Consider the following 17,566-nt stretch of genomic DNA (forward strand, 5'->3'; position numbering starts at 1 on the left):
TCTTTCTTTCTTTCTTTCTTTCTTTCTTTCTTTCTTTCTTTCTTTCTCTGTCTTTGTTTGTTATAAGAAGGTCTTGTCTTATAATCCAGACTGGCTTTGAATTCTCGGTGCTTTGGCCTTGGCCTTCCCAAGCCATACAGAGGTTTCTCCTGTCCTTTACTGCAGCCTGGATTCTACCACACCCACCAACTCACATCCAATTAATCCTCCTTCAGGAAGTAAGATGTCAGATGCTCACTGGCCCATCGCAGCACACCCCAGCATTAGCCACACATCATCTTGCTGACTCCTTCTGCTGGATTCTTTGGAGGCAGAGAGACCTGAACTGGTTAAACAAGTTGAGCATCAAGCAGGACTGAATCAATTACAAGGCCCCCAGAGGTCAGCTTCATCTCCAGCTTCTCCTGTGTGAAGGTGTTTTACCCCTCCAGCAGGCTCTTCCACTGTAGCATCGGAGACAAGGAGACCTTCCTGGGAGAAATCTTTCCCAGATAAACATATTAAAACCATGTACACAATCCAGGGGACTGTGTGCTATACCTGTATGTTCTTCATTTAAGGTTGATATTTTAAGAAACAAGTCAATAATGGTCCAGTGGGTTAGCGTCTGGGACCTGGAAAGTCTGGGTTTACCTGTTGACTTTTTTCCTTGCCTTAAAATGCAGGTACTGCTGAGCTGGAGAGTGTACTGCTCCTCCAGAGGTCTAAGGTTCAGTTCTCATGCACATTAGGAGGCTGACAGCCGCCCATAACTCCAGCTTCTGGGGATCTGATACTTACTGGACACCTACACTCATGTGCCCATTCCCACACGCATTTAATTAGAACTCAAATCTTTTGAAATAAATAAATAAATAAATAAATAAATAAATAAATAAATAAATAGTAGGGAGATATGAGTAGTAATAATACCACAGTGTCCCAGTGATAGTGACGTGAGCACTCCAGGAGTGCACGTGTGGCACAGAGGTGTTCGTGTCAGCACTGCCAGGTTTTCAGGGTCCAAGGTTATAGCTGATTTATTATGGGATTGCTTTGCGAAAAGAACCTTGACTATTTCTTAGAAGTCATGACCTGAGAGCTCCTTTGGAGGTTCCAGTGGGGAGCACAGTTGTTTCATTATACCCATGACTGCGAATGCTTTTCTGTCAGGGAAGGTTGTCCTCTTCTTCTGAGTACAGCTTCTGGAGGTACACACATGGAGTACTGAGAGAGGGAGGGTATCCCTGCTTAGCCAGCCAGATCAGCCTAATCAGCCCTGGTGATCAGTGGGGTGACAGATGGCACAGCAAGGGACACAGGAGTCAGCAACAGCCACACAAAGGAGCTGCTTCTCTGGGAGCATTGGCAAGTGGGCAGAGGAAACCACGTGCCCAGAGGCGTAGAGGCATTGGGGTGAAGTGGATATTTGGAGGGCCAGATTTACTCTAGTAAGAAGAGGAGAAAGTGAGGTCAGGAGGTACTCGACAGATAGGCAGGGTCCAGTTATGGTCCTTGAATGTCATGCCAAAGAGCTGAGACTTGTGTCCCCAAGCCTGGGAAGCTGTCACATTTGAGTAGAAGAATGCTGTGGGAAAGGTAAGCGAGCTGGCAGGACAGAAATTTGATGAGGTCTGGCACGGTCTTTAGTAACTGGACTCTGGCTTTTCTCCTTGGCTTTTTTCTACTCCTAACACAATGAAAGTGGTGTGCCAGACAGGATCCTGTGAGCACCCAAGAGCTCTGATGGTTGAGGTGACGTTGGTGCTGGTCCTCGCTTAGAAAACAGCAGGGAGGTAGATCGTCTGCTGAGGATGGCAGCTTTCCTTAATTCAGACAATATTAGAGCTCAGCTGTTTACTCAGAACCTTTCTTCCCTCTGCCCTCTGCCCTCTGCCCTCTGCCCTCTGCCCTCTGCCCTCTGCCCTCTGCCCTCTGCCCTCTCCCCTCCCGTGGTTCAGTTGTTTTACATTTTCTAGACATTTGAGTGCTTAAGGTAGGAAAGCTATTCAGCAGAAAATGATTAAGATATGGTCCCTATCCTCAAGACACTTCTGTAGTTGAGGGAACATGTGTCTAAAAACACCTTTGCACGAAGGTAAGGAGTGGCAAATGTTGCAAGGAGGGCCAGTGTCTGTGGGGCCTCTGAACAGGTGCTGATCGGCTGCTGTCTAGGGTGGGAAATGAGGGTAGAGCTAGGACTGTCCAGGACCTAGGACGAGCCCCTGGTCATTTGTACTGGGATAGAGCCGAGAGGGGAGCCCGTGCTAAAGAGTAGAATGATGGGGGCGGGCCTTAAGGGAATTAAAGGAATTCTGTTGGTTCTGGAAAGTCATTCAGAGATTTCGATACAAAAGTGGTGATGTAGGTGCTATGGTTTCGTTGGGAGCTTAACTGTGTGGGTGCTGTGCTGGATGGCCTGTGGTGGGAGCACAGGGGAAGACACACAGACTAGAGTCACTGAGATCAATTCTTCAATAGACTATGGGCCCAAATCAGGCATCAGAATACCAACACCATAAGGAACTGGGATTGCAGGGCTAGGCTGATGAAAGGGTTATGCTTAGGTGTTCATAGAAGCAGAAGCAAAATACTGTCTTTATTAGAATGGGGACAGCAGGAGAAAAGGAGCCGCCAGACAGAAAGTGACAGCCAGTGGGGACGGAAAGCATCCAATCCAGGTCTGGAGTCAGAGCACACCAGTTTACACTGTGGCCCTTCCACAGCCTCCCCGCTCTGAAGGATCTGGTTTCAGTTTACCCTGTTTTTCTTCCCTTCCTCCCTTTCTCCCCTCTTCCCACTTTTTGTTTGTCTAAGGGGAGCCCCACATTTATGATCCTCCTGCCTCATCCTCAAGTGCTGGAATTGTCAAGCTGTCCGCTTCATTATTAAAGGCAACAGCTCAGCCTGCCTTGCAGGGTTACAGGGAGCATACAGTGCTTTATTGATGCTGAACATTTGTGCCACTGCTTGAAGGATGAGTGGGTAAGTCTGCATATCAGATTTCTAGGCCACTGGATTCCATGTGGAGCTGGGAGGGGTTGCCAGGACTAATAAGAAAGTTTATAAAGTCGTGAGTGACAGTTGAGGCCATAGAAAGAGATAGCTAAAGGGAAAGGTTGGAGGAAGAAGAGGGTCTTTGGTAGGTGGACTGGCAGAGTCTGGCATTCAGGGGATGGGCACAAGGGAGACATCAAGAGATCTCTGGCTGGATGATGAGCAGGGCTGTAGCCATGTAGAATGATGGGAGGCCACTGGTGATGTTTGGTGACAGCAGCTCCTCTAGAAGTGGTCAGTTCAAACACTGGGGCAGAATGTCAGCAAGGGTTGGCTTATCATCTGAGTACCTTGGTGATCACCAGAGTTGAAGAAACAGTTGGTAGCTCAGAGTGTGAGCAGAGACAACAGAGGAGTGGCTTTCCTTTCCTTGCAATAGATGAGCTCACTTTAGGGAACTTGAGAAGGAGGAGGCAGAGGAACAGTCTTGGCCTGGCAAAGTATCTGGGTGCTGAAACAGAAGAGGGTGCTCTGCTATGGGGTTTATTTGGAAGGAATTGAGAGAGGGGCTGAGAGGGTGGTGGACACCGAACCCTGTGCTACACAGAAGCACCTGAACATTGCTGTTCTTAGACTGTAGGAAGCTAGTTGCTCAGTCTTTTCCTGTCTTCCTTCATGTCCTGAGCTCAATTCTTTTTCCAGCTGGTGGCTGGATACAGCACCTGAGCTATCCTAATTAAAACTGTATCTAAGACATACCCTCAGCTCTCTCCATCTTCCTGCCCTCCTTGCTTGCCTAGGGCATTGGAATTTCTTGCTGGATTCCTGCTTCTGGTCTCTTGCTTATTGTCTAGAAGGTATGCCAGTCCACAGCACTCTGACCATGTTGTCCTGCCTGATTCCCACATTTGCTGCAATCTGGTGTCATACCAGCCTCCACTTCGCTGTCGTTCCCCAACACTGTCCTGTTCCTCGCACACCGTGCTTGTTCCTGGTCTCTGGCTGCTCATGCATTGCCACGCTTTGGCTTTGCTTCTCTGGCTTGCTGTCTTTTCTCTGCATGCTCATATCTCAACTTCTGAAGACCCAGTTGCGGTCAACACACTTTAGCTTCCCTCCACGTCCCTAGACCTTGCTTCGGCACATTCTCTTCCTTCAGCTCTTACAAGGTAGTGCACCAATCAAATTGACATTAATTAATTTCTTTATTTCTCCCTTGGGGCTATGAGCTCACTGAGGGCACCTATATCCCGGCACCCAGTATGAAGCTTGGCATAACTTCAAGGAGAGGCTCAGTGACTCGTGAATGAATTTATCCAGTGCCCTACGAGGGGAAGCTGTGGCCCTGCCACATTAACTCTGTGTGTGCCTGCCTTGTTGCTGTTTTTCTGCAGTGCCAAGAGAGACTCTGTTTAGGTAGAGTTGACTGGCTTGCTTATTAACAGGCTGGTTGGTCAGGACTCCCTCTCCTGCTGATGTCTGTTCTCTTGTCACCAGATGGGACTGAGTACGGGCTGAGTGAAGCTGACATGGAGGCCTCCTACGCCACAGTGAAGAGCATGGCGGAGCAGATAGGGGCTGATGTCATCCTCTTACGAGAACGTCAAGAAGCGGGCGGCCGAGTGCGTGATTACCTGGTCAGGAAGCGAGTCGGAGACAATGACTTCCTGGAGGTCAGGTAAGGTCTCAGAACATTTGCAGGGGCCCTGCTGTATGACTTGGGGTCTTCACAGGGGGTGTGGTAGGGCCTGTGACACTTGTCTGTCAGCTCTGCCTATGCCTAAGGTGGAAAAGTACAGGGACTCATGATCTTGGTGTTTCTGCTCTTTGTTTCTGAGTTCCATCTCCAGTATTTCATCTGGAATGTGTGGGAGAAGGCCAAGCCATGCATTCTGTGGCTACCCTGTACCTCTGTTAGTTCACCGTCTGCTTGGGATGCTAGAAAGCTTAGCAGATGCTTTGTGCCTTTCATAACTCTGGGAGTGCTCTCAAAGCAGAGGGTTAGGGTTGTTGGTGTTAAAGAAGCCAGGACTCCTGACTAACTTGGTGTTCCTTGGGTCCAGCTCCAAGAACATCTCCCACTGTGCTCCTCCTGAAGAGAAGCCTTGAGCCAAGGTACTGGGGTGAGCCTGTGCTCAGGGCCCAGTCTCTGGCTGAGTGGTCTTCAGGAACTAGCTCTCACATCAGGTTCATGTCCATGCAGGGTGGCAGTGGTGGGCAACGTGGATGCTGGCAAAAGCACACTCCTGGGAGTCCTAACACATGGGGAGCTGGACAATGGCCGTGGCTTTGCCCGCCAAAAACTCTTTCGCCACAAACATGAGATTGAATCTGGTCGAACCAGCAGCGTGGGCAATGACATTCTGGGCTTTGACAGTGAAGGCAATGTAGTGAACAAGCCTGACAGCCATGGCGGCAGCCTCGAGTGGACAAAGATCTGTGAGAAGTCCTCTAAAGTGATCACCTTCATTGACTTGGCTGGCCACGAGAAGTACCTTAAGACCACTGTTTTTGGCATGACTGGGCATTTGCCTGACTTCTGCATGCTCATGGTAAGTGTGAGCTTCCCCCACCAGGGGGTCTGGGGATGCTAGGCAAGTGTTTGGGGTCGTTCTGAGACTGGGGCCTGCTGGTGAGGGTAAGTTTGGGGTCTCAGGGAGCCCTTGTCCTCTGAGCTCTGTGGTCTTCTCCACAGGCAAACCTTGACCTTTCTCCTGGATTTAGAGCAGAGACTCCATACAAAGCACAGTACCTTCCAGATTTCTGTTCTGGAAAGGCATAGAGGCTTTCTCCTTATTTTGTGCCTTCAGAATGTTTTCTCCTTCACCTTGGGGCACTTTGAGAGGGTGACCCCAGATGGCACTCTGAGATCAACCTGGGAAAGAAAAGGGCACCTCACATCAGAAACCAAGAGCAGCAGTCAGCAGGCCCTGAGGTAGTGTCTTCAGTGCTGTGAAGGAGATACGGCAGCCATTGTACAGCTCTTTTTGGGAAGCTGCTATGGGCCTGGCCTTGTGCTTTCCTGGTGGCATGCACAGTGGGAAGTAGGCCTCCGTGGTCCTAGGGCTCACCGAGAGTTTGGGATTGGACGCTTGAGCAGCGCGTCATGTAACATCCCTGAGAAAGAGAACGGCAAAGGCTTGGCTTTGCTGTGTGCACACACGTGCTCTGCTCAGCTCCTGTACCGCTTCAGGGGAGCTGGAGGGAGGAAGAGAGTGTGCACCCATGCACAGCAAGAGAGTTTTCCTGTCACAAGTCCTAAAGCCCCTCCATCCTCCTGTTTCCTCAGCTGCCTGTGCTAATAAGTGTGGTAAACACAGGCATCTGTTCCTAGGAAACTTGCTCAAGTTGCCCCACAAGCAGGTTCTTAGGCCAAGCCTGAGACTGGAGAGGAGGGGGAGCAGCATGTGCTGTAGGGACACCCCTCCCTGTCCCCCTGCTCTTCACCGAGGAAAGCTGCTGTTCCAAAAGGCATCTGGAAGTCCATAGGGGCCATTAGGCTGTGGCTGTTAAGAAGAATTTGGAGGGTGAGGAAGATGTCTCAGTGAGTAAAGGGCTTGCCATGCAAGCCTGGTGACCTGAGTTTGTTCCCAGCACTCACATAAAGATAGAGGACTGACTGTATCTAGTTGTCCTCTGACCTGCTACATGTGTGACTCACAGACGAATAACAATTTTACATTTTTAAATCTTAATTTTCTGTGTCTGGGTATTTTGCCTGCATATATGTCTATGTACCACGTGTGTCAGTATCCTCAGAGGTCAGACAGGGGGATCAGATTCCCCAGAGACTAGATTATAGACAGTTGTGAGCTACCTAGTGGATCCTGGGAATTGAACCTGGGTCCTCTGGAAGAGGAGCCAGTACTCTTAGCTGCTAAACCATCTCTCCAGTCTGTAATAATAATAATAATAACAACAATTATTACTATTATTTTTCAAATCCTACCCTGAATGTATTTTTTATTTTAATTTTATTTTGTTTTTGGTTTTTCGAGACAGGGTTTCTCTGTGTAGCCCTGGCTGTCCTGGAACTAGCTCTGTTAGACCAGGCTAGCCTCGAACTCAGAAATCCGCCTGCCTCTGCCTCCCAAGTGCTGGGATTAAAGGCATGTGCTGTGTTTTTTAAATATGAAGGGTTTAGAAACCAACATTTTTTTTCTTTTTTGTTTGTGTTATAATAAACTAGCATGAGTAATAACTGTACTACTTGTGAGGTCCAGTGTATTTCATCGTGTGTGCAGTGTGATTGACCCACATGAGCTAGCTAGCATCTCTGGAGAGACATGTTCCTATTGGACCATAGCCTAGTGCATCTCCTCATTGTGTCTTAGAGACTCACGTTCTTTGGACAATAAAAAGCCTTTTATAACTGATCTGTAAGAGTAAAGACAATGACGGATTAATCTTCACCCTAAACCACATTTTTCTGTCTGAGTTGTAGGCCATCATCAATTTATTAGACTTTTCTAGACAGTGGTATAACCTTAATTATTTCAAACATTATTTTTAATGATGGTTCTTAAACGCTCTAACCTCCCTTGTAGCCCTCCACCCACCAGAGGTAGTGAAAAGGAAAGGACGTCGGGGGTGAGGGGTGGGGTGGGCCTGTTTGGAAAGTTCTTTGAAGCAACTCCTGCCTGTGTTGTCTGGAAATCAGCAGTTCAGTTCACAGGTTAGCAGGCAGCAGCTCCTCAGGCCACTTGTAAACACTTCACAGGTACACCAGCAGTCCTGTTTCGTAGAGTCAGGTTAGCAACAGCGCTGATACGACCCAGCAGAGACAACCAGGCCTCGGTCTCGGCTTGAGTCAGCAGGAAGGACCAACAGGAACACCTGGAGAAGCTGTGCCTTTCTCAGAGAAGCGAAGATCAGCGAAGACCCGAGACCCACAAGCGTTGTACAGCTAGCTCTACCAGCAAGCCAAGCTGTCTCTGTCACTTCATTGAGTCTTACACTCTCTAAACAGCACCTTGCCTCAGCACGCGTCTTGTCTTAGCACCTGCATCCAGTCAGCCCAAGTCCTCAGAAGTGGCAAGAAACTGCAGCACACCACCAGAGTGTTTTTGGTTCATTTCACTCTATGGAGCCCCGACAAATGTAGCCTAACTACACAATGTGCGGTGGACCAATACATGCATGCCGTTAGCAAAGAATCCTTCATCACGTGTCCTTTCACGTGCTTGCTTTAGCAGAACATCCCTCATAAGTATGCCTTAGTCTTTCATGTCTGTGTCCACTTTAGTGAAACGTTCCTTCACATGTTTGCCCCAGCAAAATACCATCCAGCCGACTTTCTAGAGAACCCTCAAGTTTCCACTTCACAGCAGAGAAATACCTGAGCATGGTGATGGCTCATGCCTAGAATCCCAGCCCTTGGGAGATGGAGCCAAGAAGATCAGGGCTTTAAGGCCAGCCTGGGTTACATACCAGTACTGTTTCTTTTTCTGGAGCCCTGCAGGCACTGGGAGTGACTAAAAGCTACACAGTGAAGGCGTCCTGGCATGTTCAAAGTGCTACACAGGCACAGGATGGCAATTTCTCCCCTATGTCTATTTTAGTAAGCATTCTCTTGCATAATACACAAAAATCAATGATGAGAGCCAGCTCAGTGACTGAAGGTGTCTGCTGCCTAGCCTGACACCAGGAAGCATCCCTCGAAGAAACCATGCCCACAGTTTGTCCTCCATTCTCCAGACATCACGGCAACATGCCTCACCCCTCCCGGGCCCCACCCATGCTCATGTACACACTAACTTCTTTTTTTTCTTCTTCTTTTTTGAGATGATTTTACTGTGTAGCCCTTGCTAGTTTAGCACTTGTTATGTAGACCAGGCTAGCCTCAAACTCACAGAGATTCACCTGCCTCTGCCTCTATCTCCCAAATTCTGGGATTAAAGGTGTCTGTCACCATGCCCAACATAAATATGATTTTTAAAAAAGCAACAGAAAGGACGTCTCTTCTTTGTTTCCTGCCAGAGGCAGCCAGTAGCTTTGATTTCTTGTGTTCCTGCGAGAGACACTTTTTGAAGGTTTATTTAGTTTTTATTTTCTGTTTATAAGTATTTTGCCTGCATGCTTGTATTTGAACCATGTGTGTGGTATCATTGAGCCGTAAGAGAGTGTAGGAGCTCTTGGAACTGGAGTTGTTAAGTTGTGAGCCACCATGTAGGTACCAAGAACTGAATCTCTGGAAGAGCCACCAGTGCTCTTAGCCCCTGAGCCCTCTCTCCACCACAGAGAAACTGCTCATATGGCAGGTGTCCCATTGTGATGTCAAGTATCAGGCGACCTTCTAAAGTAGAAGTGGTCGGCCAATGATATGTTCATTGCAGTCCAAGAATGTTAAACTGAATGCACTTTGGGGAGCGTGGATGCTGTGCTTCCCAGACTGTTTGAATTGTCTGTTGTTGTTTGTAAGACTCCTCTGGGTTTTTTGCTGTTGGTTTGATTTGAGTTTTTGTTTGTTTGGTCTGTTTTTTTTGCAGTACTGAGAACTGAACTTGGGTCTGTGGTGCACAGTCTACCTCTAAGCTACAGCCTTTTGTTACTTTTTTTTCTTTCTTTCTAGAAAGGGTGTCATTAAGTTTTCCATGCTGGTTCAGAAGGTTCTCTGTAGCCCAAGCAGGCCTCAAGCTCTGGCTTCTGAGTGGCTGGGGCTGCAGGCTTTGTCACCAACTTTTCAGGTTAGGTCCACATCACCAGGGATTGGTTAAATGAACTGTGCCCTACCCAGCTTTCACTAGTGGGCTGGGGTCCACTGACCGCCCAGCAGGCTCTTCCTTGTACTGACAGTTCTTTTCTGTTGTGGCAGGTGGGCAGCAATGCTGGCATCGTGGGGATGACCAAGGAACACCTAGGCTTGGCATTGGCACTCAATGTACCTGTCTTTGTGGTTGTTACCAAGATTGACATGTGTCCTGCCAACATCCTTCAAGGTAAGTGAAGCCTCCAGCCGCAGCAGCCTCTGGGGTTGACACTGCATTTCAGGGCGGATTGCTTCAGAGCCTCAGACAGTACCTTTTGCATCCTTGTCTGTGCTAGATTAGCCTCGGTGTCCATCAGCCAGAGTCTGTTGCTTCTTCTTCTCCTCTTTACCTCTTGACTAGAATTTCCCTCCTGGTTCCAAGTGCAGGATCTATGGAATCTCTAGTCTGCCACCCCTCCCCCACACTCATTATGTCCCCAGTGGCAGGCATTGGCTGTACCATTGAAGCAGGATGTGTATGGAGGAATTTGGGCAAACAGTCTGGTGGCCTTTAGCCACCAAAGCTTCTGCACACAGAGGCTGTGGGACTAGGCTTCTGCATCTCTCCTCTTCCTTGGTGCTGCAAGTCGAATGGAACATTGTCCCATTAGAAGTTCTCATAAGAATGGTCTCGGCAGCCTTCAATCTCAGCACTCAGAGGCAGTGGATCTCTTTTGAGAGTTCTGTGCTAGCCTGGTCTACATGGTGAGTTCTAGGACAGCCAGAAATATACAGAGAAACCATGTCTCAAACAAAAGAAAAAGCAAAAGGGTCTCTGCAGATTTATGAATGCCCAGAATATTCCTGAGATGAGACCTTCCAGGAAGCAGAGCATTGTGGGAAAGAACATTGTCCTTGGGAACCCAAGTCACTTGTCTGTGTCTAGACTCATAGCCTTAGAGAAGAGACCCATGTGTGCTCTCTGTATGCTGGCAGCATGTGCTCACCCATCTTTGATCATCCTTTTTACTTCTCCAGGCGTTGTTGCATTTAACACTGGTCCATCTGTCTGTCTGTCTCCTGCTTGCATCAGTATTGAGTGCACCTGTCTTACCCTGGAAGTCTGGCCAGAGAGAAGGCTGTGTCCCCTAATTCTGTTCCATTTCACCCTTTAAGAAACCCTGAAGCTGCTACAGCGCCTGCTGAAGTCACCAGGCTGCCGGAAGATCCCTGTCTTGGTGCAGAGCAAAGATGATGTGATTGTCACAGCTTCCAACTTCAGCTCTGAGAGGTAATGGGGACAGGACTAAAGGGTGGAGAAGCACCTGCTTCTAAGCAGGCACCCTTGCCACACCAGGCAAAGTAAGCTATAGGCCTGAAGCAACCAGTCAGGCATGAGGTCCCGTGGGCATGGCTGGAGGAAATAGAGGTTGTCTTTGCCTTCTCCTAGACCAGCACTGTTGTTTGGAGCTTGTATCATGTGGCTCACATTCCGAATCACTGGCCTCTCGGGTTGGAGTACCAGTTGGGTCATCAACATCCTTACCTAAGAAGTGGGGATATTATTAACTTCCTGGACTAGCCAGGGTTCTCTAGAAGCACAGAACCAATGGAATGAATATATACCCCATGGGATATTAGGTTGGATTACATGGTACAGGCTGACTAGTCCAACAGTGACTGTCTGCTTGATGGAGAGGCTGAAAACTTCATAGCTGCTTCCTCCACAAGGCTGAATGCATCCTAGGTTCCAGTCTGGAGCTGAAGGCTTCAAGGATACCTGGAGAGCTGCTGCTCTTTTATCCATGTTACAAGGCCAAAGAAGCTGGGTTGTGATGTCAGTGAAGGGAGACAGCCATGGTGGCTATGGCAGTAGGTGCACTCACTAGCAAGGGACAGGCAAAGGCTGTGCTGCTTCCCCTTGGCCTCTTTGTTTATTTTTACTTTATTTTTTGTGTGTTTGCTTTTCTGAGACAGAGTCTCTCCACAAAGCTCTGGCTGTCCTGCAACTCACTTTGTAGACCAGGCTGGTTGAACTCAGATCTTGAACTCCTCCAGAGTGCTAGAATCAAGGCATATGCCACCATGCCTAGCCTTCTCTCTTGGATTCCTTCGTATCTGTGCTAAGTGCTCTGAGTTGACCACTACTAGAGGAACTGCCATCACAAGCATTACTGAGGCCTCCCATCATTCTATGCAGCTACAGCCCCGCCCACCTTTGAGAGGAGCTTCCTTACACAATTGCTTCTTCCCAGAAATAGCCTCGACTCCATCCCACACTTGTTTCTCATTGATTCTCGATCCAGTCTACTTGGCAACCATAATTATCCCTCATGCTTCTCTGAGGGTGCTTGGGCTCTGGACATCCTGAGCATAGAAGGCAGGAGCCTGTGGCCAGCTGGTGGAACACTGTCTTTTTATGACTCATTGACTTTTTATGCTGTTTCTCAAAAGCCCTCTAATCACAGTTGGTTTTGCGTTTATTTAGTGAGTCTTTTCATTGCATAGATGTTTCCTAGGCGTTTGTTGTACCAGGCTCTTCTTCCGGATGTTCATGCATCTGGATTCTAGAGATTAACTTGAATACGATCCAAAGCTCTTCAGCTCATTGGTCCAAGACCATCTTTTTGTTGTTTTTGTTTGTGTGTTTGTTTGAGACAGGGTGTCTTCGGGTTTTAGTGCTGTGAAGAGACACCATGACCAAGGCAACTCTTAGAAAGACAACATTTCACTGAGGCTGGTTTACAGTTTCAGAGGTTTAGTCCATTATCATCATGGCGGGAAGCGTGGCAGCATGCAAGCAGATGTGGTGCTGGAGGAACCAAGGGTCGTACATCTTGACCCAAAAGGCAGAAGATTGTGTCACACTGGGCGTAGTTTGAGCATAGGAGACCTCAAAGCCCACCCCCACAGTGACACACTACTCCAACAAGGCCACACTTACTCAAACAAGGCCACACCTCCTACTAGTGCCATTCCCCATGGGCCAAGCATTCAATACATGAGTCTATGAGAGCCTGACTTACTCAAATCACCACATGGGGTTTCTCTGCATTACCTTGGTTCTGGCACTCACTCTGTAAACCAGGCTGTGCTTGAACTCACAGAGATCCGACTGCCTCTGCCTCCTAAGTGTTGGGATTTAAGATATGTTCCACTACCTCCACACTCCAAGATCATCTTTTGATAATGGTTCCTTCCCTTTGGCTAGAGCCAGGGCCTCATTGGGAGCAGCCTGCTTCCTCACTTGGTCTGTGCTTTAGAGCAGCCTGGCATTTTGCCTATTTCTCTAGCCTGGTGCTGTGTTCAGCACCAGCAGTTGTCCAATGAGATGCTGCGTTTCAGGGGTACCTCCTTTGAGACTAGCCTGTGAGGCATTCAGGAATGTATAATCCTGATCTCAAGACAAGTCACAAAGAGTAAAGCCTAAGGGACTAGGTGACAGATGGCAGTCTTGGCTTCCTGAGCACCTCTCTTCCTTATTTCTTTTCCATTCAGGATGTGCCCGATATTCCAGATCTCCAATGTCACAGGTGAGAACCTTGATCTGCTCAAGATGTTCCTCAACCTCCTGTCCCCCCGCACCAGCTACAGGGAGGAAGAACCTGCTGAGTTCCAGATAGATGACACCTACTCTGTTCCCGTGAGTGCCTCTGGCTAGGACTGCACAGGGTGGGCGGCTGGTGGGCACCTCCTATTCTAACCTGGAAATGAATCTGTGGTGGGGATGGGTGTACTAGGCTGGGGTCTTCTCCTTGGCAGGGTGTGGGGACAGTGGTGTCTGGGACCACACTGCGGGGCCTGATCAAGCTGAATGACACACTGCTGCTGGGCCCAGACCCCTTGGGTAACTTCATGTCCATTGCTGTCAAGTCGATCCATCGCAAGCGTATGCCTGTCAAGGAGGTGCGGGGGGGCCAAACAGCCTCCTTTGCATTGAAGAAGGTGAGTGAGGGTAATTTCAGAAACTCTTCCTGAACTCTACTAAGTCTGGACCATGGAGTCTGCTGTCTTCAGTTCTTGTGGCTGCATTGCAGAGTGTGAGTTTACTGACCCTGTTTTCACAGAGGAGGAGACTCAGGCTCCTAGTAACCTTTCCAAGCCAGGACTCGTCCCTGGGACTGTCTGTCCTGTGGGCTCTGCTCCTCCCGCTGTGGCCTGAGCATTTATCACTTGCAGTGCAGTCAGATAGGCGCATCCCTCCTGCACATGGTGCTGTCGTTCCTAGAGTACGGATGGGTGGGATCTGTGCCACATACTCTTGCTGCTCCATGAGTGCTAGTAGCTCTGGGACCACCTACCTTCCTATAAACCAAAATGACCAGGAAGAGTAGTGACATATGATTTGTTTATGCATTTCTTATTTCTTCCTGAGTGCTTGCCTGCACCTCACGCCCAGCAGCTGGAACGCCGAGTTCCTGTGCAGTCTTTTCCTGCCTTCTAGTAGCTATGTTTAGCTTGCTGCCTAGCACTGAGGCTGCCTTGTGCTGTCCACATTAGATAGTAGTAAGGGGCAGGGCTGAGTTGGAGTGGTTCCCACCCCTAGAGAGACATGTTGCTCTCTAGGACCAGGCTGGGTAACCCTGAAAGACACCTTCGGTCCTTGAGCTGTGCTCACCTCTTTCCTTTCAGATAAAGCGCTCGTCCATCCGGAAAGGCATGGTGATGGTTTCCCCACGCCTGAATCCCCAGGCCTCCTGGGAGTTTGAGGCTGAGATTCTTGTCCTCCACCACCCCACCACAATTAGTCCACGATACCAAGCCATGGGTAAGTGTCCAAGATCCTGCCAGCCCCAGAGGTTCTGTGCTAGCATCCTCCCAAAAAAGCTCCTCAATCCGAGCCCAGTGCCTCCAGCTTCAGGCTGTTTAGCAAAGCCATCCCTATAGTTTATTCCCTGAGAGCCACACCTGTCCTCAGGCACCTCATGTGCCAGTACTCATTTAGCTGGGGTTGTTGAGCATAACTGTGTGCCTGGTAGTATCAGGAACAGTCCTGTGGGAAGGCATATGTGTACACAGAGACACTCAAGCCCTGCCACGAAGGCCTGGGAAGGGCTGAGAGGAGGAAGGGTCAGGATCAGACCTCAAAGTAGGCCGTCTTGCCGTATCCGGTTCTCAGAGTTCTTGTCCTACCCTGGGGATTGCACTGTAGCTCGAGGCCACAGGGTAGGTCATGCTTGTCCTGATGCTGGTTGTCATGGCAGTACACTGTGGGAGCATCCGGCAGACAGCTACAATTCTGAGCATGGATAAAGACTGTCTGCGCACAGGAGATAAGGCCACTGTCCACTTCCGCTTTATCAAGACCCCCGAGTATCTGCACATAGACCAGCGATTGGTGTTCCGGGAAGGACGAACCAAGGCTGTTGGCACCATCACCAAGGTACTATGGGTAGCCACACCTGCCCAAGGAAGCTTCACTTGGCTCTAGTCCAGTAACCATGGGTACCACAAGCTCCTCTTGAGAACCCTGGGGTTGTCTTCATTGTGGGACAGAGGTGTGGTCTCTGCCCTGGCAGAGCTGAGCCAATACTAGGATAGGGCTTCAGGAATGATTTTGCTGGCTCAGGATTTGTCCCTAGGCCTGTCTTGAGCATTGGAGACTGTCTTGAAGAAGGTAGCATTGGAGTATGGTTCTCCTCCATAGGAGGCAGTGGGTCAGTGCCTGGGGGGCCAGAGTTGGCCTCTGGGTCCTGGGGCTTGCTTGAGACTGCCTGAGGGCTTCCCACAGCATGGTAGATTATTTGGAGTGAGTACTGGGTGTCATGGGCACATGAATGACATGGTTGGAAGGTCCCATGGTGCTTGAGGTTTTTCTGGAAACCCCTTTTTGCCTGCTGTGGACTTTACCCAGGATCTTGGGTGGAACATTGGTAGAGAATTTGACTGCTGCCCCAGTTAGAGGAAGACATGGCTTCCATGTCTGAGACTGGAATGAACCTCAGACTGCCTTTTCTTCCTGAAAAACTTCCCTCAGGCTGTCCTGGAAGAGCTGGGCTTTTTGACAGTGTGGTATAGGCTACAGTACCTACTGTGGTGTCCTGTGGAACCCAACCACTCTTCTCCCCTGCTGTCTTTGAGATTGAACCTGGGTCACAGGGAAGATTCTGAGTCAGTTCCTCCTAGCTGATAGCTTTTATGATATCTGACAGACGTTTATTTTGTTTCTTCAGGTGGTCTGAAGTTAAAGTATGGTCCATAGCAGGCTCTGGACAGCCTAGACTCTGGCTCGGTAGCTGGGCTAAGGATAGGGTGGCAGAGGTTCAGAGAGCTCTCTGCAGGAGTAGCAGCTGGACCCAGAAAGGGCAGGATCCTTTCCAGGCAGGGAGAGGCAGGCTGAGGCATCATTACTGGTCCAGTGGTCCTGGACTCAAGTGGGAGGTCTCTTTGCTCTGCATTCTGGGATGGCCCTGCCTCGCTCAGACTGGGCAGGCAGCGCTGACTTCTTGCTATCCACCCGGCTTCCACAGCTCCTCCAGACAACCAACAACTCCCCGATGAACTCCAAGCCCCAGCAGATTAAAATGCAGTCCACAAAAAAGGGTCCCCTGAGCAAACGAGAAGAAGGAGGTCCATCTGGTGTGCCAGCGGCAGGGGTCCCCCCAACTGGAGATGAAGCTTCCTTGCTAGGGACTGCACAGGCTGCCACATCCAGTGGTCTCCAGCCACAGGTAAGCAGGGCCTCTTGGCTTCTGGCATGGTGGTGGGAGCAGCAAGGCTGATAATCTAACTGGTCCTGATTGCCATTCGATTTTAATTAAATAAAGCAGAATAGAAAAATGTCAAGGTTCCCCTTTTCCTTTTTGTTGTTTTGATTTTTTTCTTTTTTTCTTTTTTTTTCTTTTTTTTGGATAGGCTTTCACTGTATAGCAGACTGGCCTGAGATTCACTATGTAGGTTAAACCAGCCTTGAACTCGGGGCAGTCCTCCTGTCCACCTCAGCTTTTCTGATGCTAGGTCACACGGAAGATCCACCATGCCCAACCAAGGCTTCCCCTTCATAGTAAGAATATCTGTGGGTATGCTGGTGCTGTGTGTGACTGAGACACTGCCCTAGAGGCTCTTGATGCACCTGTTGACATGAGGGAGGTGGCCTCGTTAGGTCATTGTACTGTCACTCCATTGGCTCACCTGCCTTTCCAGTTCTTTCCTGACCTAACAGAGGCCTAGTACTAGTCTCCCTGATGCCTGTCCTGTGTGTGTCTGTTACTACTGCACAGGACTAGTGTTCCTCTCTCCACCTCCTCCTCATTCTCTCTCCTTCCCCCTTGTATCCTTGACCCTTAGTGTGACATCCGAGTCCCCTCCAGTGAGCAGCAGTACTCGCTGACTCCTGTTCCCCGTGTGCGTCTCTGACTAGCCCCCCACTAGTACCACACAAATCCATGTCTGCCGGGGAGACTCCATTTCCCCCTCTAAACTGACCAGTTCGGGCTGCTGCCTGCTCCACTACCTGGTCCTGCTTCAGAGGGCCAGCACTTCTCAAATGCCTGCTTTCTTCTTTTAGCCCAAGCCCAGCAGTGGGGGCCGGCGACGAGGGGGCCAGCGCCACAAGGTGAAGTCCCAGGGGGCCTGTGTGACTCCTGCCAGCGGCTGCTGAATGTCCCCTGGTCCACTTGACCACCATGGGATCCTCACTGCTCACTGGGAAGAGACTCTTTGACCGCCACCCGCCCACTCCAGTCCACAGCCAGAGCGTCCTTGTTGCCACACCCCGATTTTCCAGGGGGGATCGTAATTTATAAGATGAGGAGGGACTAGATGTCAAGGACTGACCGTTTGCCACCTGCCACCCTCCGTACTCACAGCTTTCTGGGCCCTTAATTTCTATCTTTTTATTATATATTTGTCCCAAGTGTGTGTGTGTGTGTGTGTGTGTGTGTGTGTGTGTGTGTGTGTGTG

General features: G+C 49.5%; 1 protein-coding gene across 1 annotated transcript in view; it reads left to right on the forward strand.

Annotated features, from left to right (window-relative positions):
* Gtpbp1 (GTP binding protein 1) overlaps positions 1-17,553 on the forward strand; it is a 22,615-nt gene extending 5,062 nt beyond the window's left edge. The window contains exons 3-12 of the mRNA XM_028789994.1: positions 4,474-4,654; positions 5,180-5,528; positions 9,791-9,914; positions 10,841-10,955; positions 13,163-13,307; positions 13,427-13,609; positions 14,297-14,432; positions 14,869-15,047; positions 16,135-16,335; positions 17,172-17,553. Of these exons, the coding sequence (XP_028645827.1) occupies positions 4,474-4,654; positions 5,180-5,528; positions 9,791-9,914; positions 10,841-10,955; positions 13,163-13,307; positions 13,427-13,609; positions 14,297-14,432; positions 14,869-15,047; positions 16,135-16,335; positions 17,172-17,264 (1,706 nt within the window). The 3' untranslated portion in view covers positions 17,265-17,553. The remainder of the gene's footprint in view (positions 1-4,473; positions 4,655-5,179; positions 5,529-9,790; positions 9,915-10,840; positions 10,956-13,162; positions 13,308-13,426; positions 13,610-14,296; positions 14,433-14,868; positions 15,048-16,134; positions 16,336-17,171) is intronic.
* Positions 17,554-17,566: the final 13 nt, after the last annotated feature.

The sequence above is a fragment of the Grammomys surdaster genome, unplaced genomic scaffold (assembly GCF_004785775.1).
Source record: "Grammomys surdaster isolate TR1022 unplaced genomic scaffold, NIH_TR_1.0 125852, whole genome shotgun sequence".
In the NCBI taxonomy this organism is placed as follows: domain Eukaryota; kingdom Metazoa; phylum Chordata; class Mammalia; order Rodentia; family Muridae; genus Grammomys; species Grammomys surdaster.